Source organism: Paramisgurnus dabryanus, chromosome 11, assembly GCF_030506205.2.
Source record: "Paramisgurnus dabryanus chromosome 11, PD_genome_1.1, whole genome shotgun sequence".
NCBI lineage: Eukaryota > Metazoa > Chordata > Actinopteri > Cypriniformes > Cobitidae > Paramisgurnus > Paramisgurnus dabryanus.
The window spans coordinates 1742313-1759940 of NC_133347.1; the positions used below are offsets into that span (position 1 = coordinate 1742313).

At 37.7% G+C, this 17628-nt stretch overlaps 1 protein-coding gene across 4 annotated transcripts; it reads right to left on the reverse strand.

The window, feature by feature from the left end:
- Positions 1-704: 704 nt before the first annotated feature.
- Positions 705-17342, reverse strand: cdc14b (cell division cycle 14B). Of its 4 annotated transcripts, none has more exons than XM_073816191.1 (17): positions 17081-17342; positions 15829-15919; positions 15654-15729; positions 14735-14827; positions 14498-14574; positions 13691-13757; positions 13538-13600; positions 13213-13300; positions 12888-13118; positions 12616-12754; positions 10050-10215; positions 9807-9910; positions 3514-3558; positions 3353-3406; positions 3025-3262; positions 1342-1407; positions 705-1196 (listed from the first exon to the last, which is right to left on the reverse strand). In XM_073816191.1, the coding sequence occupies exons 1-16, from the start codon at positions 17181-17183 to the stop codon at positions 1375-1377; spliced, it is 1668 nt and encodes a 555-aa protein (XP_073672292.1). In that variant the 5' UTR covers positions 17184-17342; the 3' UTR covers positions 705-1196; positions 1342-1374. The 4 variants fall into 4 exon arrangements, with proteins under 4 accessions (XP_073672292.1, XP_065126461.2, XP_065126463.2 ...); XM_065270389.2 differs by lacking the exon at positions 17081-17342 and adding an exon at positions 16192-16593; XM_065270391.2 differs by lacking the exon at positions 3025-3262.
- Between the last annotated feature and the right edge of the window lie 286 nt (positions 17343-17628).

Below are 17628 nucleotides of genomic sequence, written 5' to 3' on the forward strand. Positions count from 1 at the left end.
GCTGCAGTGTCTATTGTACAGAAGGTGATGTATTACTCCCAACAAATTTTAAAATATATTCGTGAATTTACAATAAAAATCCTGTTTAACGTGAACACACACAAATGTAACAGTGCCTGTGACAACCCACCTTAACTTATGTGTTTTTTTCTTATTCACGGTTTTCTACATAATTGTCGACATAACTCATATTACATTTTATAAAAATAGTGATGGAGAAACGAAGCTTCGAATCAATTGAACCAATTCCAATGTTTTTCATTAAGTCTATCTATAAATTAAAAGTAGGCAAAATTATAGTGTCAAAAGGATGAATGTTTTATGAACTTGAATAATGAAACCATGTGGGTTCACTTTGCTATCAACTCCCCCTAGTGGTGAACCACAGGATTTTCAAAACAGTAATGACGTAATGAAGCCTCGTTTGCTAAAATCTCGTGACTTGGCTAGAGCCACTGATTCGAAACAAAAGATTCGTAAATGTTTCGAGGCTTCATGAAGCAGTGCTTTGAAATCACCCATCACTATAAAAAAGTCTGTGAAAATACAAACGTGATGTCTTTCATATTGTTTGAGTAAGGTCATGTGAATGAAATCAATAATTGAATTCAAACTTTTATGCTCCTAATATCATGATTAGATTACAGGACTTTAACCTGGATTTGACAGACAGGATCACATATAAAATGATTTTCAAAGACGTGTGACGGCAGAAAGGATTTATTGAAATGATGATGATATACATCCTTTCCTATTATATATGTGAATCAGGATATAAATTCAAAATAAAGGCATATGCATTATTTACAGTAAGAAAAACAAAAACAACCCTTTCAGTCATGTTTCACACACAGAGGTTCACATTAGATCACATGACTGTAGATTAAAAACATCTTTAAAGGTTTAGTAACATAAGAGCAGAGGCAGGATGCTGACACATGATATTTACAATACTTCTGGTGCTTTAGCCATATCTAGCTTCTGATTATAAAACATTGTCAAATAAAAATGCTCGACATTTGCTGTCTTTAAAAGTTTAACTGAATGTTGTTCCTAGTAAAGCGCTCAAGACAAAACAAGCACACTGAGAAGTACTCAAAGAGATTAATATTAGTGCAGTTTGGTGACGCTGGTCTTGACTGATCCACAGCAGTTTTCAGCGCAGGAGAGGAGCACGAGCTTTGGAGATGGAGTTACTGGAAAAATCAGAGATATTTATGAACACAACAGGAAAACACGACAGATCAGACAGATGTGCAAACACTATCAGACGCTGAGAACGTAAAGCAAGAAGGCATTAAAGAAGAAGAAGAAGAATAAGAGGAGGAGGAGAACTGATACCATGGTCTCTGAAAGCGTGTCGATGGCATTGAGTCATGTGATTTCCTTCTTCTGGACAGAGATCGTCTGTTACAGATAAAAACTCATTAAAACTACGATTAAACTAATCTCATCCTGTGAATGTTACTGAATAGCAGCTCAGTTTAAATCTCACATCACAGCTGGTCAATCACTAGATATATAAAACCTTTTGCAACAGACAAGAACTGCCTGCTCACCTGTCAATCACTCATCATTATACCAAATCATAAGAACAACATTACGAAATAATTTCAGCCTCCGATCAAAAAAAATTGAACAATTATATTCACATATACACGCATGTTTGAATAGTATTTGACCAAATTAACAGATTCCAATAAAAACATTACATTTTAAGGTGGCAGCCTTTAACATTGAACGTGGCAGCATCATGGCCAGTGTTGGGTGTAACTAGTTACTAAGTAATTAGTTACTGTAATTTAATTACTTTATATAGTAAGAGATTACTCAGTAATTCAATGAGATGTAAATACTGTGTATGGACTGAATTTCAATAATATATAACACAATAGTAGTTTAACATCAACATTTAAAGTTGAAGATATGTTTTATGTATCCTTCTCATTTTAAATACTTAATAAAAATAATGGTAACACTTGTGTGTAGTTTAGAATCCTTACTATTAACTGGTTGGTTATTAGCATTAATATTACTGAGATGTTGGCTGTTTATTAGCACTTAAAGGGCTCATATTATGCAAAATTGACTTTTACAAGGTGTTTAGGCAGATCAGTCCCACTAGACATGCCGTTTTGATTCTCTTGTTAATGTGATGTCACAATAACAAAAGCCCCACCCACAGCCACTGACTGACTGGTTTATTTTACCCAAAAGCTTTTCTAAATGTGTTTGTTAGCACGTTGTAGCACTAATACAGCTAAAAATACTATTGTCCCAGACTGTATTAAGAGATAATGTAAGAGAAGTAGAACTTAAAAAGTGTGACCAGAATAATTGCTGTACTTTTATATGATTTATTCAAAAGAATTAAAAGAGCCGTTTCAAGCAAGCAAGCAGTAAGTCCTTTTCCTAAATCCTATTTTATAAATAATATAATTAAATACTTTTTGGTACTTTACGGTAATTTGTACAGTAATCTAATGACATGTTTGAAGATGTAACTAGTAACTTGCACAACACTGATCATGGTAATCTTACCTGACTACAGGCAATAGATAGATCACCTGAGACAGAATAAAGCCAATGAGAGCAGCTCTCAACTTTTACCAACCTGAAACCGAACGAGCTGACCTTAACAAGTAATCACATCACAAAAATACAGACATTTATCCCTCACAATATTCAGAAACTTTCTGTGAATAACTTGACAGGAATGTTGAACACGTTGAGTGCTTTGCTATATTAAAAAAAAACGTTTTTCTCCCTAAACACTTCCTATTGCCTCCCTAAGACGGCTGCTTTTGTTAAGTCAAATAAAATGTATCTGCTAAAAGTAAACGCACAACATTGAATCCTTCCGTGTGATTCACAGTCATCTTTGATGAGATTTCACCATGGTATTGTCAAGCAGAGGACAGCGTGCAAGCAAAGATAAGAGACTGAAGCTTCGTCTCATGCATGAAAGCTACAGATGAGACAGGACGGCCATAAAGGAAAAGCGTTGAGCTGATGGAGACTTACTGAAGTCAGGGAACTTAAACTCTGACCATACAGCTGCTGCATTGAAACGGCAGAGGAAGTCCTCTGGATGGCACGTGGCCGAATGTTCACTGGGTTTAAGGGTTTTACGTTTGACTGCTTCATGATATTATTGTTGATGATAGAAGCTGCTTTAATCTGAGAAAACACATGGTCCTTTTCACAGGTCATTACGTGCAAACTGCCTAAAGACTTTGTAAGTCTGGACTGTAACAAGAGGCTGTCAAAGGGAAATGAACACGCACACTTTAAATATCAACACATCATACTAGAGCTAGATTATTATGACTAAAACTAATTTTAAACTCACCTGCTGGCTCTGCTGGATCCAAGTGAACCTCTTGTTCTTCTCTTTTTCTCTGAACTAGAAGAAAAAATATTTATCAGATCTACAATCTGAGTCTTAACAGCAGCGATTAAATGAATATATCTGGATGGTCGTGTGATCTCAGTTTGAATCAATAGAAATACCTTAATGACTTTGCTGATTTGGTGTGAATTGTATTTTCTTCCAACCTGCAGAAAAAGAAATGCATTACAGAAAGGCCAGGACTAAAGAGCGCATGATGCAGCGGTCACGGTCTGATCTCTAGAGCCGTGATGTGCAGACATGCGATGAGAGAGAAGCATCAGATCAAACCGCAGAAGTGACAGTCAGTGTTTCTACACAATACATCAGGGCTGGGCCATGTTGAACAAAATTCATATCTCGGTCATTTTGGGATGAATGCTGATATTTGATAAAGAATTGGAATGAATTTGTCCATGCACGTGCGATTACAATCATATTAAAACAGTATGATGAAGTAAAACACAAACACGTACAGTTGCTTAAAATCTGTTTTGAAAGCTTTTGTCTGATCTCAGAGCTTCTTTTGCATATCAGACCATATTGAGGCTATCGTCTCATCCCACTGGAAAAAAATACCCATATATGACCAAAACTTAAAATACCGCCCAGCCCTTCAATACATAATGATCTCAAAGCACTTTACAGAAAATCATCTTTTAATACCCTTATGAAAAATATATTTTACAAGATTTTTTAAAAATTTTTATTTCTGCAGAAGAGCTCATCCTCCTAAGATATTACATGTGTCAATAATGTGTATTATATATCATGACTCGTGATATAAAACATGAAGCACAACCGAGCTGACTGAGGTCAAACTATGGTATTAATGTTAAAAACACAATTGATGCATTATCTATATTATTCACAAGTGTTTGAGGGCTGTTCGCATTATAATGATAACTATATTAACATCCACACCACCGTCAATAACAGCAACTTTATACTTTTATGTCTTTCTTATCTTTATGTGAACTTAGCTATTCTCTGTAAAATAAAACAATTTAAAATAGATATTTTTTCATTATCGTTATAATGTGAACGGCAGTATTCAGTGAGCAGACAAGAAAAGACAAAGAACTGAAGCAGCAGAATTTTTACTCTATAAAATCTTAACATTTAAACGGAGTGCAAACAAAAAACACCAGCATACTTAAATCCAACATAGTTGCTATTGAAAGGGCTAAAAACTATTTAGAATCGTTCCTCAGTTTAAAGGTGCCATAGAATACATGTTTTTATTTCTGTAGTCATAGATGAATAATAAGAGTTGTGTACAGGTTATTGACATATCTTGAGCCTCAAACACGATTGTTTCCTCCTTCTTATGTAAACCTCGTGCATGCAAAAGACCGATGGAAAACAGACCAATCTCAACATAACACCGACTGTGACGTTACAGTCATGATGTACGACTCCAACATGTTTACTAAAGTGAGCTACTGGGATGAGCTGCAGAGCCAATCAGAGCAGAGCTCAACATTATTATTCATGACCCCTCCAAATAGGGCAATAATAGACCATTTCCTTCAAAGGACAAATCCTAGGGTTGTAAATGGATATGTTAAACTGACTCTGGATTAGGGCTGAACGATACATCGAATTTTCATCGTCATCGCGATATGAACTCACGCGATGAACACATCGCAACAGACAGCCTTGACGCGATGAATGAAGGGAAAACGGTAAGCGCATGTAATGAACGTTTGACCTATCACGTTTATTCCTGAAGACATGCCCTGCGTCCCAAACCGCATACTTCCATACTATATAGTAGGCGAAAAGCACTACTTCTCGTACTCTTTGGATACTATATAGTATGGAAGTAGGCAGTTTAAGACGCACGGATGGTTTGCGCGTTCAGGGGAACCCCCAAGTCAGCTACGCTCAGATTGATTTGTGAGGTGTCAGTTGCGAAGCTGTGCCTGTTAGCAAAAATGATGGCGAGAAAGGAGAGAATAGTAAGGAAAATGTGCTGTCAAACGAAGATCTTGTGGTAAAAAGGAACAGCACTTCAGCTGGAATTATTTTGGATTTAGGAGAGATGACGCCGCAAACACAGGTACTGTGGAAGCGGTGATTCACATATATTGCGTCTATTGCGCGCTCAAGTTCATTATTTCAAATGTATGTTCGCTCTGGAAGCGCCGTGGTCACGACTCGCACGCAGTGCGACGCGCTCTTTATTTCCAGGTATTTCAAAAACATTTTAACTTTTCAGAATGACACAAGCGCAGCGTGCAGGTCATGTGACAATAACCTACGTGTCTAGCATTTTCCACCCATTTTTAGGCGCGACATGTGAATGGCCTCTAAAACATGGAAAAAATATAAAATATTTATCGCAAATCACATCGTCATCGCAACATTAAACAATTTCATCGCACATCGCAACTTTTCCTCACATCGTGCAGCCCTACTCTGGATCATTTTTGCACTTAATAAAGCCACAAACCTTCTATGTTGATATCAGAGAACAATTTAACAGATTATTAACATGCATTCTGTGGCACCTTTAAAGATTACCAGTCAAATGAGTAATGAACAAGTGTTAGTGTTTTTTAAGACTGAGTGGGTGAGAAAATGTTAAAATACAAACTGATTTAAAAGTAAAGTCCCAAACATCCCCTAGATTTAACATAGATATGAACACTCACACATGCATTTAAAGGGGTCCTATTAAGCTTTATCACTTTATAATGTATAACAGTGCAGTTTGAGCATTAAAAATATCTACGAACAGCTCAAAGTCCACATCTCTAAAGGGATTAACTGAAATCACTTTTAAAAGTAGTATAACAAAAAGACTACAAAGCATTTCTTCTGAAAATGTTTGGTCCTAAAAAACTCAAACTTTGTAAACAAGCATAACAGGACCCCTTTAATTCAAACATTCATAAACAGAGCAAAGCTTCACATATGACGTTTATAAGCCCTGTATTATTTGTAAAGGTAGATCCAGTCAGACAGACAGGCAGACTTACAGCAGTCCAGTCCAGAGAAGTGCTAACAGCGGTGGGAGAAAACATTTACAATCCCACCCCGTCTACACAGTAAGGGAGGGAAGGGAAGCCAAACATTATCCAGCAGAACACAAGGCTACAGAGCGCAGAGAACGGCACAGATAGCAGCCATCTAAACACAGGGGCGAAATTTAGAAAACAACAAAACAACAAGAAAATAACACAAAAGACTATTCGTCTTTTCCACTGTATGACCCCAAGCCCTAATAAACAGCGTCCAGCACATTTCTGCTGCTTCACACCTGGATTACAACATAGAACCAGCAGTGTCTATTTAAAGGTGCCAGAAAACTGTATTTACCTAAGCATAGATGAATAATAAAACATATCATGAGCCTCAAACACGAATGTTTCCTCCATGCATTCAAAAGACCGCTGGAAAACAGACCAAACACTGACTGTGACGTTACAGTCAAGATGAACACCACAACATTAACTTATGTACAATGTTGTTACAATGCTAAAAACAAAGTTGTGACTGCGGAGTAGGCATTATTTGCTAGTTAATGCTATATATGCTAACTTCATCTGATACAGACTCAAACATAAGATCTGTTTACACACACACAGAGCTACTGAAGGAGAAACAGCCAATCAGAGCAGAGCTCAACATTATTATTCATGACCCCTCCAAATAAGGTAATAATAGATCATTTCATTATAAAGACAAATCCTAGAGTTGTAAATGGACATGAAAAACTGACTCTAGATCATTTCTGCACTTAATAAAGCCACAAACCGTCTATGTAGATATCAGATAATAATTTAACAGATTGTTAACATGCATTCTTTGGCACCTTTAAAAACATCTCACACCTGACTGACAAAATTACACTAAAACACATCATCATCATCATTATCCTGTGTGAACAGCCTCATAAAGAAAATAATCACTGTTCATTTTACCTTTAAGGCTGACTTAAAGGTAAATATTAATGTGAAATATGTTGGTTCTATGCTGTAATGTAAAGGTGAAGAAGCAATAGCTGTTTATGAGCATCAGTGTTCACTAGAAACGATTCAAATACAGATTAATAAAGTGACGTGAATGTGCGACGCAATGACACGCTGATATTAAAACAATACATCCCTATTAAGTCTTCCACAATGCATGCGATCAAGGATTTTTTTGGGGACTAGTTTGTTGATTTTTTCCCCTCGTCGCCCTGAGATTAAAAACACAGTATCCAAAGATTGAACCTTTAAAGGATTAGTTCAGGGACAAATAAAAATACCCCATTATTTATTCACCCTCGAGCCATCTGAGATGTATATGACTAGTATCTTTCAGATAAACACAATCTAAGTTATATTAGAAAATGTTCTGGCTGTTCCGAGCTTTAAAATAGTTGTAAATGGTGCAAAAAAAGTGCATCAATCCTTCACAGAAGTAATTCACACAGAGGGTAATCGATGCATTTATGTTTACATTTACAATGCGATTTTGTAAGAAAAATATCTATATTTAAAACTTTATAAAGTATTAATAACTAGCTTTTGATAACCGTCACCACCTATCTGGGAAGAGCGAATTAGCATTGAATGATCAATCATTTTGTGCTCTGTGTGAAAGGCTCGATGGCGATTTCATATCACTTTATCACGTTGCGCCAGTCTTTAATAGTTTAATATTTATTATATGTGGAGTTAAGTGTTCATTGTCAGATCAGGAACAGATGAAAAAGACGACTTCATTCAGCCTACAACAACACAGCAATTCTTCTTCATGCATTACAAGACATCATGCAAAGCAACACTTGTGTGGTTAGATTGTCTCATTTTAGTTCATCATGCCTGCTTCAAAGACTGAAAACCTTATAAAAAAAGGTCAGAGAAGATTTAGGGTGAAGCGTTCAAGATTACATCTCACTGAAATGAAACCATGAGATTTTTGGGTCTGTAGCCCCTCGAGTATAATGTTTAAATCATTGGCATGAGATGAAAAAAATGAAAGCCTGCAGCAGCCAGACATTGGTGAGATCGCAGGCTGAGCAGGACTCACCTGACGGGTAACAGAACCGTTTCAACGCCACACAGCAGTCGAGTCACAACACGCTGCACCATTTTACTATCACCCATCTGCTGTGTGATAAAAGGCTTCTGGAGTCTCTCTCGTATTAACAGGAAGACTTAGTCACAATGAGCTCATCTTTTAGTTAAAGGAACAGTTCACCTCAAAATAACTATTCTGTCATTGATCCTAACCCATACTGTTCAAAACCAATACACTGATGATGAAACACAGAGATATTCTGAGCAAAACAACTCTAAAGGGCCGTTCACATTATAATGAGAACTATAGTAGCGTCCACATCATAACAATAACATTTTGTTCATTCACTCGCACAAAGCACTTGCCTTTAAATGGCTTTAACTAATGCATATTTTCTGGAAATAAAAACTTTTACAATTGTTTACATGTCACTGAATATGAAAATATGCTGTTCTTGTTGGATTTACACAGCGGGTAAGCAACAGATGTCCTTAACACGCTGTGTTTTCAAGTGTGCACTTGGGCTCTCCAGACTCAGAGCATCTGCTGTTGCAAGGTAATGAAAAAATTGCTTGCCGTTGTGATGAGCACCCACCGGCATTTAAAGAAATCGGTGCCTATAAACATGCACATTTGTTAAAAAATAAATATCTGATCCTTGTTTACATTTTTATATTTAAAATATAATATACATATGCATTATATATAAGCCCATATGCATCAATGCACAAGTGCAAGCACACACAAACAAACACTGGCCATGGAAAAAAAAACATGTGCCAGCGTGGACATAACCCACCAGCTGCTGGCATTTTTGAAAAGCGTGGTGCTTCCACTGGAAACAATTTAAAACATCCATCTGCCGCAGGTGTGAATGGTGCCTACACCCCCTAAACGTATTTCATAAGTCATAATGTTAAAACATTGTTTAGTGTATTGTCTTTTTTTGGACAGATCTGTTTGCTATGAACATTCGTGATACAGAAAAGCATTGTATACCTACAGTAGTAATGGCTACTTTTGGGTTTAACAAAAACTGTTTGTGGTGAAAATTGTCATTTTGTGTGAACTGAACCTTTAACCAGTCCCTCCAGGATTCCGCAATTTATTTTTGCGATCAAAATGACTAATTTAGCAGTGGTAATTTCCAGAAATTTTTATTTTTTCCTCTCTAATTTGGATACCAATTGTCTAATATTAAATATTAACAGTGATATAATAAGAACAGAGAAACGAAATGACAAATAAATACAACTTCAAGATACACTGGTTGATTTTTGTCACACAGTTAAAGTGGCAGATCTCTGGTGTGTTTTGTGTGGATTTCTCTTGCACCAGTGGACACGTACCATTAAACCCATCTACATGTAGTGTATATACAGACAGATGAACTTACGATAATGAACCTGTAGATGCTCTGGACTGTCTCTTACTCTTCAGAGCTCGGAGTTTGTCACCTTGTGTTAGACCACCATAGTCTTCATCCTCTTGCTCAGTGTGCTGAAGATAGAAAAACATATTCCCGTTAGCAGTCTTTTCAATGTATATTCATATTTAAGATCTGCCCTGATTCACAGCTCGAGTTTCCACAACAGTGTTTGTTCAAACATGACTGAGTAGTGCAGTTGAGTTTACTCACAGATTCATTGGTCTTCTTCTGTGATATGTTCTTGTTCGTGCCATTGATGGAGATATCTTCAACCCCTGACAGGATTCCAGACACTGCTGTCCTACCGGAGCCGTTCTTCAGCTCATTTAGTTTCTGGCGGTACTGATCGCCCTCCACCCAGAGACTGGACTGCTTTCTGTTACATTGAGTCAAGTGTCAATCAAAATTATGATGGAATTTGGAATTTTTTATCGATGAGTTGTTGCAGCCCTAGACATTTAATATTTATTTATACATTTAAAGGAGGGGTCCATGATATTCAGATCGATAAGGACTTCCTGATCAAAAGCTGGAGTATGAAATAGCTGTGAATAATATCAACTGTGTGTTTCAGAAAAGTTATCGGGCACGTACTATTAGTTTATATCCGCATTTATTGAGGCAACTCTAGTATCTACTAACCGACATCGTTGCCTGGGTTGCGTATGTGTGGGGCGGGTCTATCAAAAGAACGTCCAGATTCTAGACAGAGCGCAGTTATGCTAATTTGAAAACCACGCCCACTGGGGGGAAAACAAGCCAAAAAACCCAGAAGTAAGTTTTTATAAGCTGTCGGGCAGTAAAACCCAGCCTTTAAGGAGAAAAAAGTGGATCGCCGACTAAGTTTTCCCCCCAGTGGGCGTTGTTTTCAGGTTATGACGCGTTGCGCTCCGTCTCTATTAAGGGGATCCCACACCAGCCGCGCCATTCTAAAAAAATTGAACACATTGTTTTTGCCTGTCTGCGCCGCCCAGCTGTGACTCAGGAAGTTGCTCAAATCCCTGTCACGCCACACAGCGCCACTCACATAGTTTAACATTATATAACATCATATTTGTTCCAAATCATTAACGATTAAAATTGGCTGCTAATGTATATTTTGCATTTTGAAGTAGACACTATCTGACGAAGCTCGCACTATTTAATGTGCCCTTCCGGTTTACAATACCCAGTGGTGGGCCGTCAGGACCAGCAGGGCCTTCTCTGCTGGCCCTAAAATAAAATCAAAAATAATTTTTTCCCCAACAACAAAGTGTTAAATGTTTTTCTTTAGTATGCTATTTTTTTTCATTGGTGTAATGTCCACAAAATTTGTTAGTTTTGTTGAGGTTGAACTGGAGTACCCTCAAAAATTCACATAAAAAGCAGCTTATTCAGCTGGGGCCAGCTCTACAGATACTGCTAGGCTTGTGTTGAAGGACAACACATCTGATTTGTTACAATCATTAGTGACAGAAACATCAACCAATCGAATTTTGACGTTTATTGACAGCACGTCCTCCGGGTCTAGCGACGTGCCCAGCGCTACCCCTGACGTCTGTCGTCAATTTCCAACGTGAGCGCGAAATTCAGTTATTAAAGAAAATGACATCCGCTGTTGCAGATACACGCGATCTTTTTGCCCCAGCACAAGAAGTTATTTTGTTGGCCGTGTTTACTTTTTAATACGAGTAAAGGGACATGGAATGATTCTGGCTTTGACAGTCTGAACAGCTTCACGAAGGCAGCTCTTAAACACCAAGGCTCCGAGCGCCATAATAATGTCAGTCATGCATTTAAAAACTTTTGGTGAAAGTCTTGTGGATTTGGAACTTAACGAGTAGAGAAAATGGGAGATCAGCGTCCACAATGAGAGGGTCAGAAAGAACCGGGACATTCTGAAGCGTCCTAAGTGAGTGACTGTGTTCTCTTTTTGGGACACGATGAAGATTCGCTGAACAGGGGTAATTACTTGGAATTGTTAACACTATAGCGGAGCATGATGCTGACTTGCGACATCATCTTGCCACGGCCACAGTTTTTACAGGACCGTCAGGAAAAAATCAAAACGATATAATAAATGCAGTGTCAGAAGTGTTAAATGATCACATCAAAGAAGAAATAAAAAACAAATAAATTTTGTGGCAGTTAATGGTGGATGAGACGACTGACTTCAGTAACACAGCGCAGCTGTCATGTCATCGGGTATGTGACTGAAAATTGACGGGTGAGTGCTTTACTACTTGTCGAGTATTGTATCATGCAGATTGTGGTTTGTATCTGATAATAAGCATTATTAAGGGCTTATGCACATTGTTATTGAGTGGTTTGTGTTGCACTGATAGTAGCCTGTAGCATGTGGATGTGACACTATGCACACAGTGTGCAGGGGATTACATGATACATGCAGTGAAATGTAGTCTGAGTTCAACCCACCCTTACCTAGCATACGGTTTTAGGCTTATTGTTGATCAGCTGTCATGTTGCTGAGTGCCTGTATGTGCAGCCGAATATATGCATTATTTGCATATGGGTGTGTTAGCTGTAACAGATGAGTATGTATGTGGTTTACATGCTTACTGAAGGCCCTGACTGAAACCCCACGGCACGCCACTGACAATACCTCTGAGTTGTCGTAGACGTGACTCGACGCGGTGCGACGCTGAGCTGCGCGGCTGGTGTGCGATCCCCTTTAGGATAGGGTTTTGTTTGTTGAGGTGATTTCAAATATCAACACTGGCTTTCAGAGATCATGCACCCCGCCTTTAACAACGTTTCTGAAAAAGACAACACTCACTGTTCAATGAAGTTCTGCTGAGGTCCAATGACTGAACCGGGTCTGCAGATCCGAATCCAAGCCATGGCTTCAGCCGCCGTAAGTCTGAAGTGTTTCATCATATAACAGGCGATCAGGGTTCCGGTCCGGCCCAAACCCGCTGAAACACAGCCATGCTGTTAACATTCAGACTAAACATTTCATCATGTCCCTTATACAATCAAACAAAAAACCCACACAGTCACAAAATACACGTCTGATCAAAGCACCACACGTCAGCGAAACGCTCGTACCTTTACAGTGAACAGCAATGGCTCCCTCTGCATTCTCACAGACGTTCAGGAACTTTGAGACGATGACATCATTGGGTGTGCTGCCATCTATGAAGAACAGGTCATGGTGACTGAAGCCCATGTCTGTGAAACGCTTGGCATCATACATTTTCTTGTTGAGACGGATGATGGTGGTGATGTTGTGCTTCCTGAAGTATGGAAAATACGCTTCAGGAGCATGAAGAGGATATCCTGATGAAGACATGACAAATTTATACAGTGTGAGCACACGAGAGGCCTGCACAGCTAAATGAATTCATCAACTTGATATTAACTTCACACGCACCATTCTCAATTTTGCTCTTTGGATGAGGACCACTGAAGGCCAAAAACTTCCCTGGGATGATCCAATTAAAATCTCCATTTTCTGCCCTCTGCAAAAACAAGATTTTTTTTATATATTATTCAAGCCTCGTGTCTGGCGGTGTCATATTATCCCATCGTTCATCAAATGCACTGCACACGAACAACACTGAACAACACTTTCTCAAACTAGCTGTTAAATTACAATGATTTTAAGGTGGGATTTATGGGTAGGGTTATCAAAACAGACTCATCCGTGTTTTTTGAACAGTTTAAGTTGCAATTTATCTAGCACAACAAATACTCACTTCATAATGTTCATATTCCTCCACATTAAACTGTGAGAAATCCAGCCAGCCAAACTCCAGTGCCTTAAACACATCATCATCATCATCATCATCATCATCATCATCACTACTGAATGTACTATTAGATAACATTTTAGAGAGAATCTCCATTACCTTGTGAACGGCCCGCAGACAGTCAAGAATATTCAGATTGTACATGCAGGTTCCAAAAGATGCATCGCTGTTAAAAGTAAATGAAAATTTGATGATCAAAAACATGAAACTAAAGGAATTGAGTTACGTGTAATCCAGTATTTATTTGTAAAAAGGTTCATTTCATACCCTGAGGTTTACTGAGAACTGTTTTGTGTTAGATCAGCAGGTGTGACATAAGATTTGACAAACACATGTACAGTGATTTTAAAGGGAACATGTTATAAGATTTAATATAAGTCTCAGGGGTGTCTAGAATCTGTCTGTGAAGTTTCAGCTCAAAATACCACACAGATCATTCATTATAACATGTCACAAATACATCTGTTTGGACAGGAGCAAAAACGCTGGTGTTTTCGTGTCTGTACCTTTAAACGCAAATGAGATAATAATAATCCCTTATTAACAGACAGTGAGCGCTTTACGTTAACTGATTCCTGTGAATAGTCTGGGACAATGCATTAGTATTACTACGTGCTAACAAACACATCTAGAAAAGCTTTTGGATAAAGTTAACCAGTCAGTCATTGGCTGTGGGCGGGGCTTTATCAGTGTGACGTCACATTAACAAGAGAATCAAATAGCATGTCTAATGAGACTGCTTTGGTTTAATGGGAATTGAAAAGAAGGAGATGGTGGATGGAGGGTCTTCAACACACATTTATGACCAAACACACTTTGTAAAAGTGGATTTTGCTTGGCATGTGCCCTTTAATTCTACCATCCATCTTACTTCCATCTTGTAAAACAACATAATCAAATTGTTACCGAAAAGGCAGATAAGATGCATTTTGTGAGAGCAGAAGACTGTACGCTTCTTCTGGTGTTTTCTTTAGAAACATGACCTTCAGAAGAACAGACAAGAGAAAACGTTACGTTTACAAGCAAAGATCTGACAGGACTGAGCTCAAACACTGCAAATATACATTCAAAATATTAAACATTCATTTTCAGAATTATATCGGTTTCTACAACCAGATGAATAAAAGCTGAACAAACACTTACAGCATATGAGCCAATCAGATACGCAGCATTAGCCTGTTTCTTTCGGTCACCGCAAGTATAAAACACAATCTTCTTTTTTGAATGAGCACAAGACTGTTGGATAAAAAGATTTTACAAAACATTACATTTGCATTAATGCTTTGATTCCGGTGATTTTAATCTATATGTTTATATTATCATTACGTGCGTTTTCTGGGAACCCACAACCTTTATGTTACTAACACAACTGAGCTACGGGTACACAAAGATACACCAGCAGAAAGTAAGGAATTCATTACTAGTCACTAATTATATCTTCAATTATTACTTTCTCCAAAAAGTATTTAATGACTTAATCCTAACGACTTTCTAAATCCTATTTAGTAAATGATACAAATCGATGATCTATTGAAACGGCTGGAATAAACCATATAAAAGTACATCAATTATACTGGTCACACTTTTTAAGGTCCAATTCTCACTATTAACTAACTATTAACTACTTTGCTTATTAATACTTAGTAAAGTAGTTGTTAAGTTTAAGTATTGTGTAGGATTAAGGATGTAGAATAAGGTTTTGCAGAATCACACATTAATATGGGCTTTTAAAGTGTTAATAAACATCCAATATCTCAGTAATAACAATGCTAATAACCAATTAGTTAATAGTGAGGATTGCAAACTACACAAGACGTGTGTTACCATTATTCTTATGAACCAAAGTATTAAAGTGAGAACGATACATAAAAAACATGCATTTTAACCTGAGACTTTACATGATGTTAAATCCGCTATTGTTATATTATTACAGTAAATAATTACTTTATGTAACTAGTTACACCCAATACTGCATACACTGAATAAAGAGATTATCAGTAGAAGACGACATTATTATTTTCTACTAAGAGTTTAGTGTCCGTATGATGATGAATGTTATTACCTTTAGTTTCTTGTTAAGTTTACAACAGAAGTGATAAAACATTGCCAGATTGAGCGGTCCAAAGTCGGCATAGAAGCTGTTCAAATGTAAAAATAAATAATAACAACACATTAGAGCCCAACAGATAAACAAACAAACAAACAAACAAATAAACCATACATAACTAAAACCTCACTTTTCATAGGAGAGCTCATCATCAATGCAGAAACAATGTCTGTCAGGAGAACTCCTCAACTTCTGATTTAAAACGGCAAAATACAGCTGATCTGAGGGAGAGAAAACAAACAAAAAATATTTTATATAGCAAGTATTATCTGATCCTATTATAATTGCAGTAGAGAGAGAAATGAAGGAAACCAAACTATAAAGACATATAAATGTAATGTATGCATTCGACGAATGTAAACACACGTGACTTCCCTCATTGGTCGAGCAGATTTGAATCCGCGTCCCGGAAGTGGGTGATCAGACAAATCCACAAAAACACATGAACAAATATCACAACAGAAGAGTTTAAAAGACACGTGCGCGCACTCACCTTTAATAAACTCTATGCAGTTGGAAAGATCACAGTTTTCCTTCGACATGATGTTTCGGTTCATTATTTTAACTTAAAAATATTTGAACGCTGTCTGGTCGGATTTGATTGACCAGTAATGCAAACACGCATTTACCCGCACAAACAAAACACTGCAATTTGTTGAGATCGCTTTAAAAAATATCTTGAGTACTTTAGTTGACTGGATGTCTTAATAAAATAAAAAATAATAAAAAACATTTAAAAGCCAACAAAGTACATAAACGAATTAATCCTCATGTGTTGACCTTTCAAATGCAATAAGAAATCAAAAGAGCTTTAAAATGCATCTGTTAAAACACAATAAATTGAGAGTAAAGAGACGGCAATCTCGTATCTCCTGATGCAGTGTGCGAACAAAGTTTAATCAGTTTAAAACCCACCCTTTCCTGTCCGCTGATTGGCTACAATTGCGCCGCTGATACGTCCATCACGCTAAGCCCCACCTCCGGATTTTAAACCGAACAGCAGGGAGTTCTCGATTCTAATTGGCACAAAGCCCAAGCCGTCGCTAGGAGAAAAGCGCCGACTAGCCAATAGAATGTCAGTGTGCTCCGACGTCACACACCGATGTACTGTTGAGATTCACCTCAGTTCAGTGATTCACATTAATCGAACTGAACAAAGAAAATCTGCACTCTTCGTTTAGGTTCACTTCTTCATGAGCATGTAAAACGTGCAGCGATGTTATTTTAGTCTGCACCACGACCGAACGCGCAATAATTACGTCCAATTGATGCGTTTATTCAGATGAAAACAGCGCTATGCGATCAAGCTCAGATTAATCAGCTGACAGGACTCGATCCTTGCAGTTTTACTGTATAAGAGCAGAATGACAGCGCTTGTTTACCTGTGATGTGGATGTAAATATCGCGCGTGGGCTCTGTATCTTCCCTTGCGCAGAGTCTTTTCCTCGACGCGCTCCGTCGCTCGCTCTTGCGCTTCATACTCATTTATGCATGACACGATGGCGCTTTAAACATGAATGAATGATAGATTTGTGTTTTATTTTGCATAGCTCCATGCGCTAGCGACCAAAGTCTATTTGATCCAGTTGTCCTGCCCGTGACGTATGAGGCAAGTTTCTGAAAGCCTCGCGAGTGACGTCACTGCGCCAGCCCAGCTGCCCAACATACGGGGTATTGACAGAACTTTAACCCTTGACTTAATTTAAAAAATCCTACTGAGCACCAAATCTTAAATAGATACACTTATTGGGCTATAGAAAGTTTGGGGAGTTTCATGATAACAAAGAATATTTCTCGTGTCTATTGCTGTAAAAATAAGTTAAGGGAATAGAATTTTGCTTAATTGTTATGAATATAAATGCAAAAATCCAATGGTATTTGTCCAAAAGCTTCCTTAGTTTTTACAGTTAAATATTTTTGTAGGACCCCA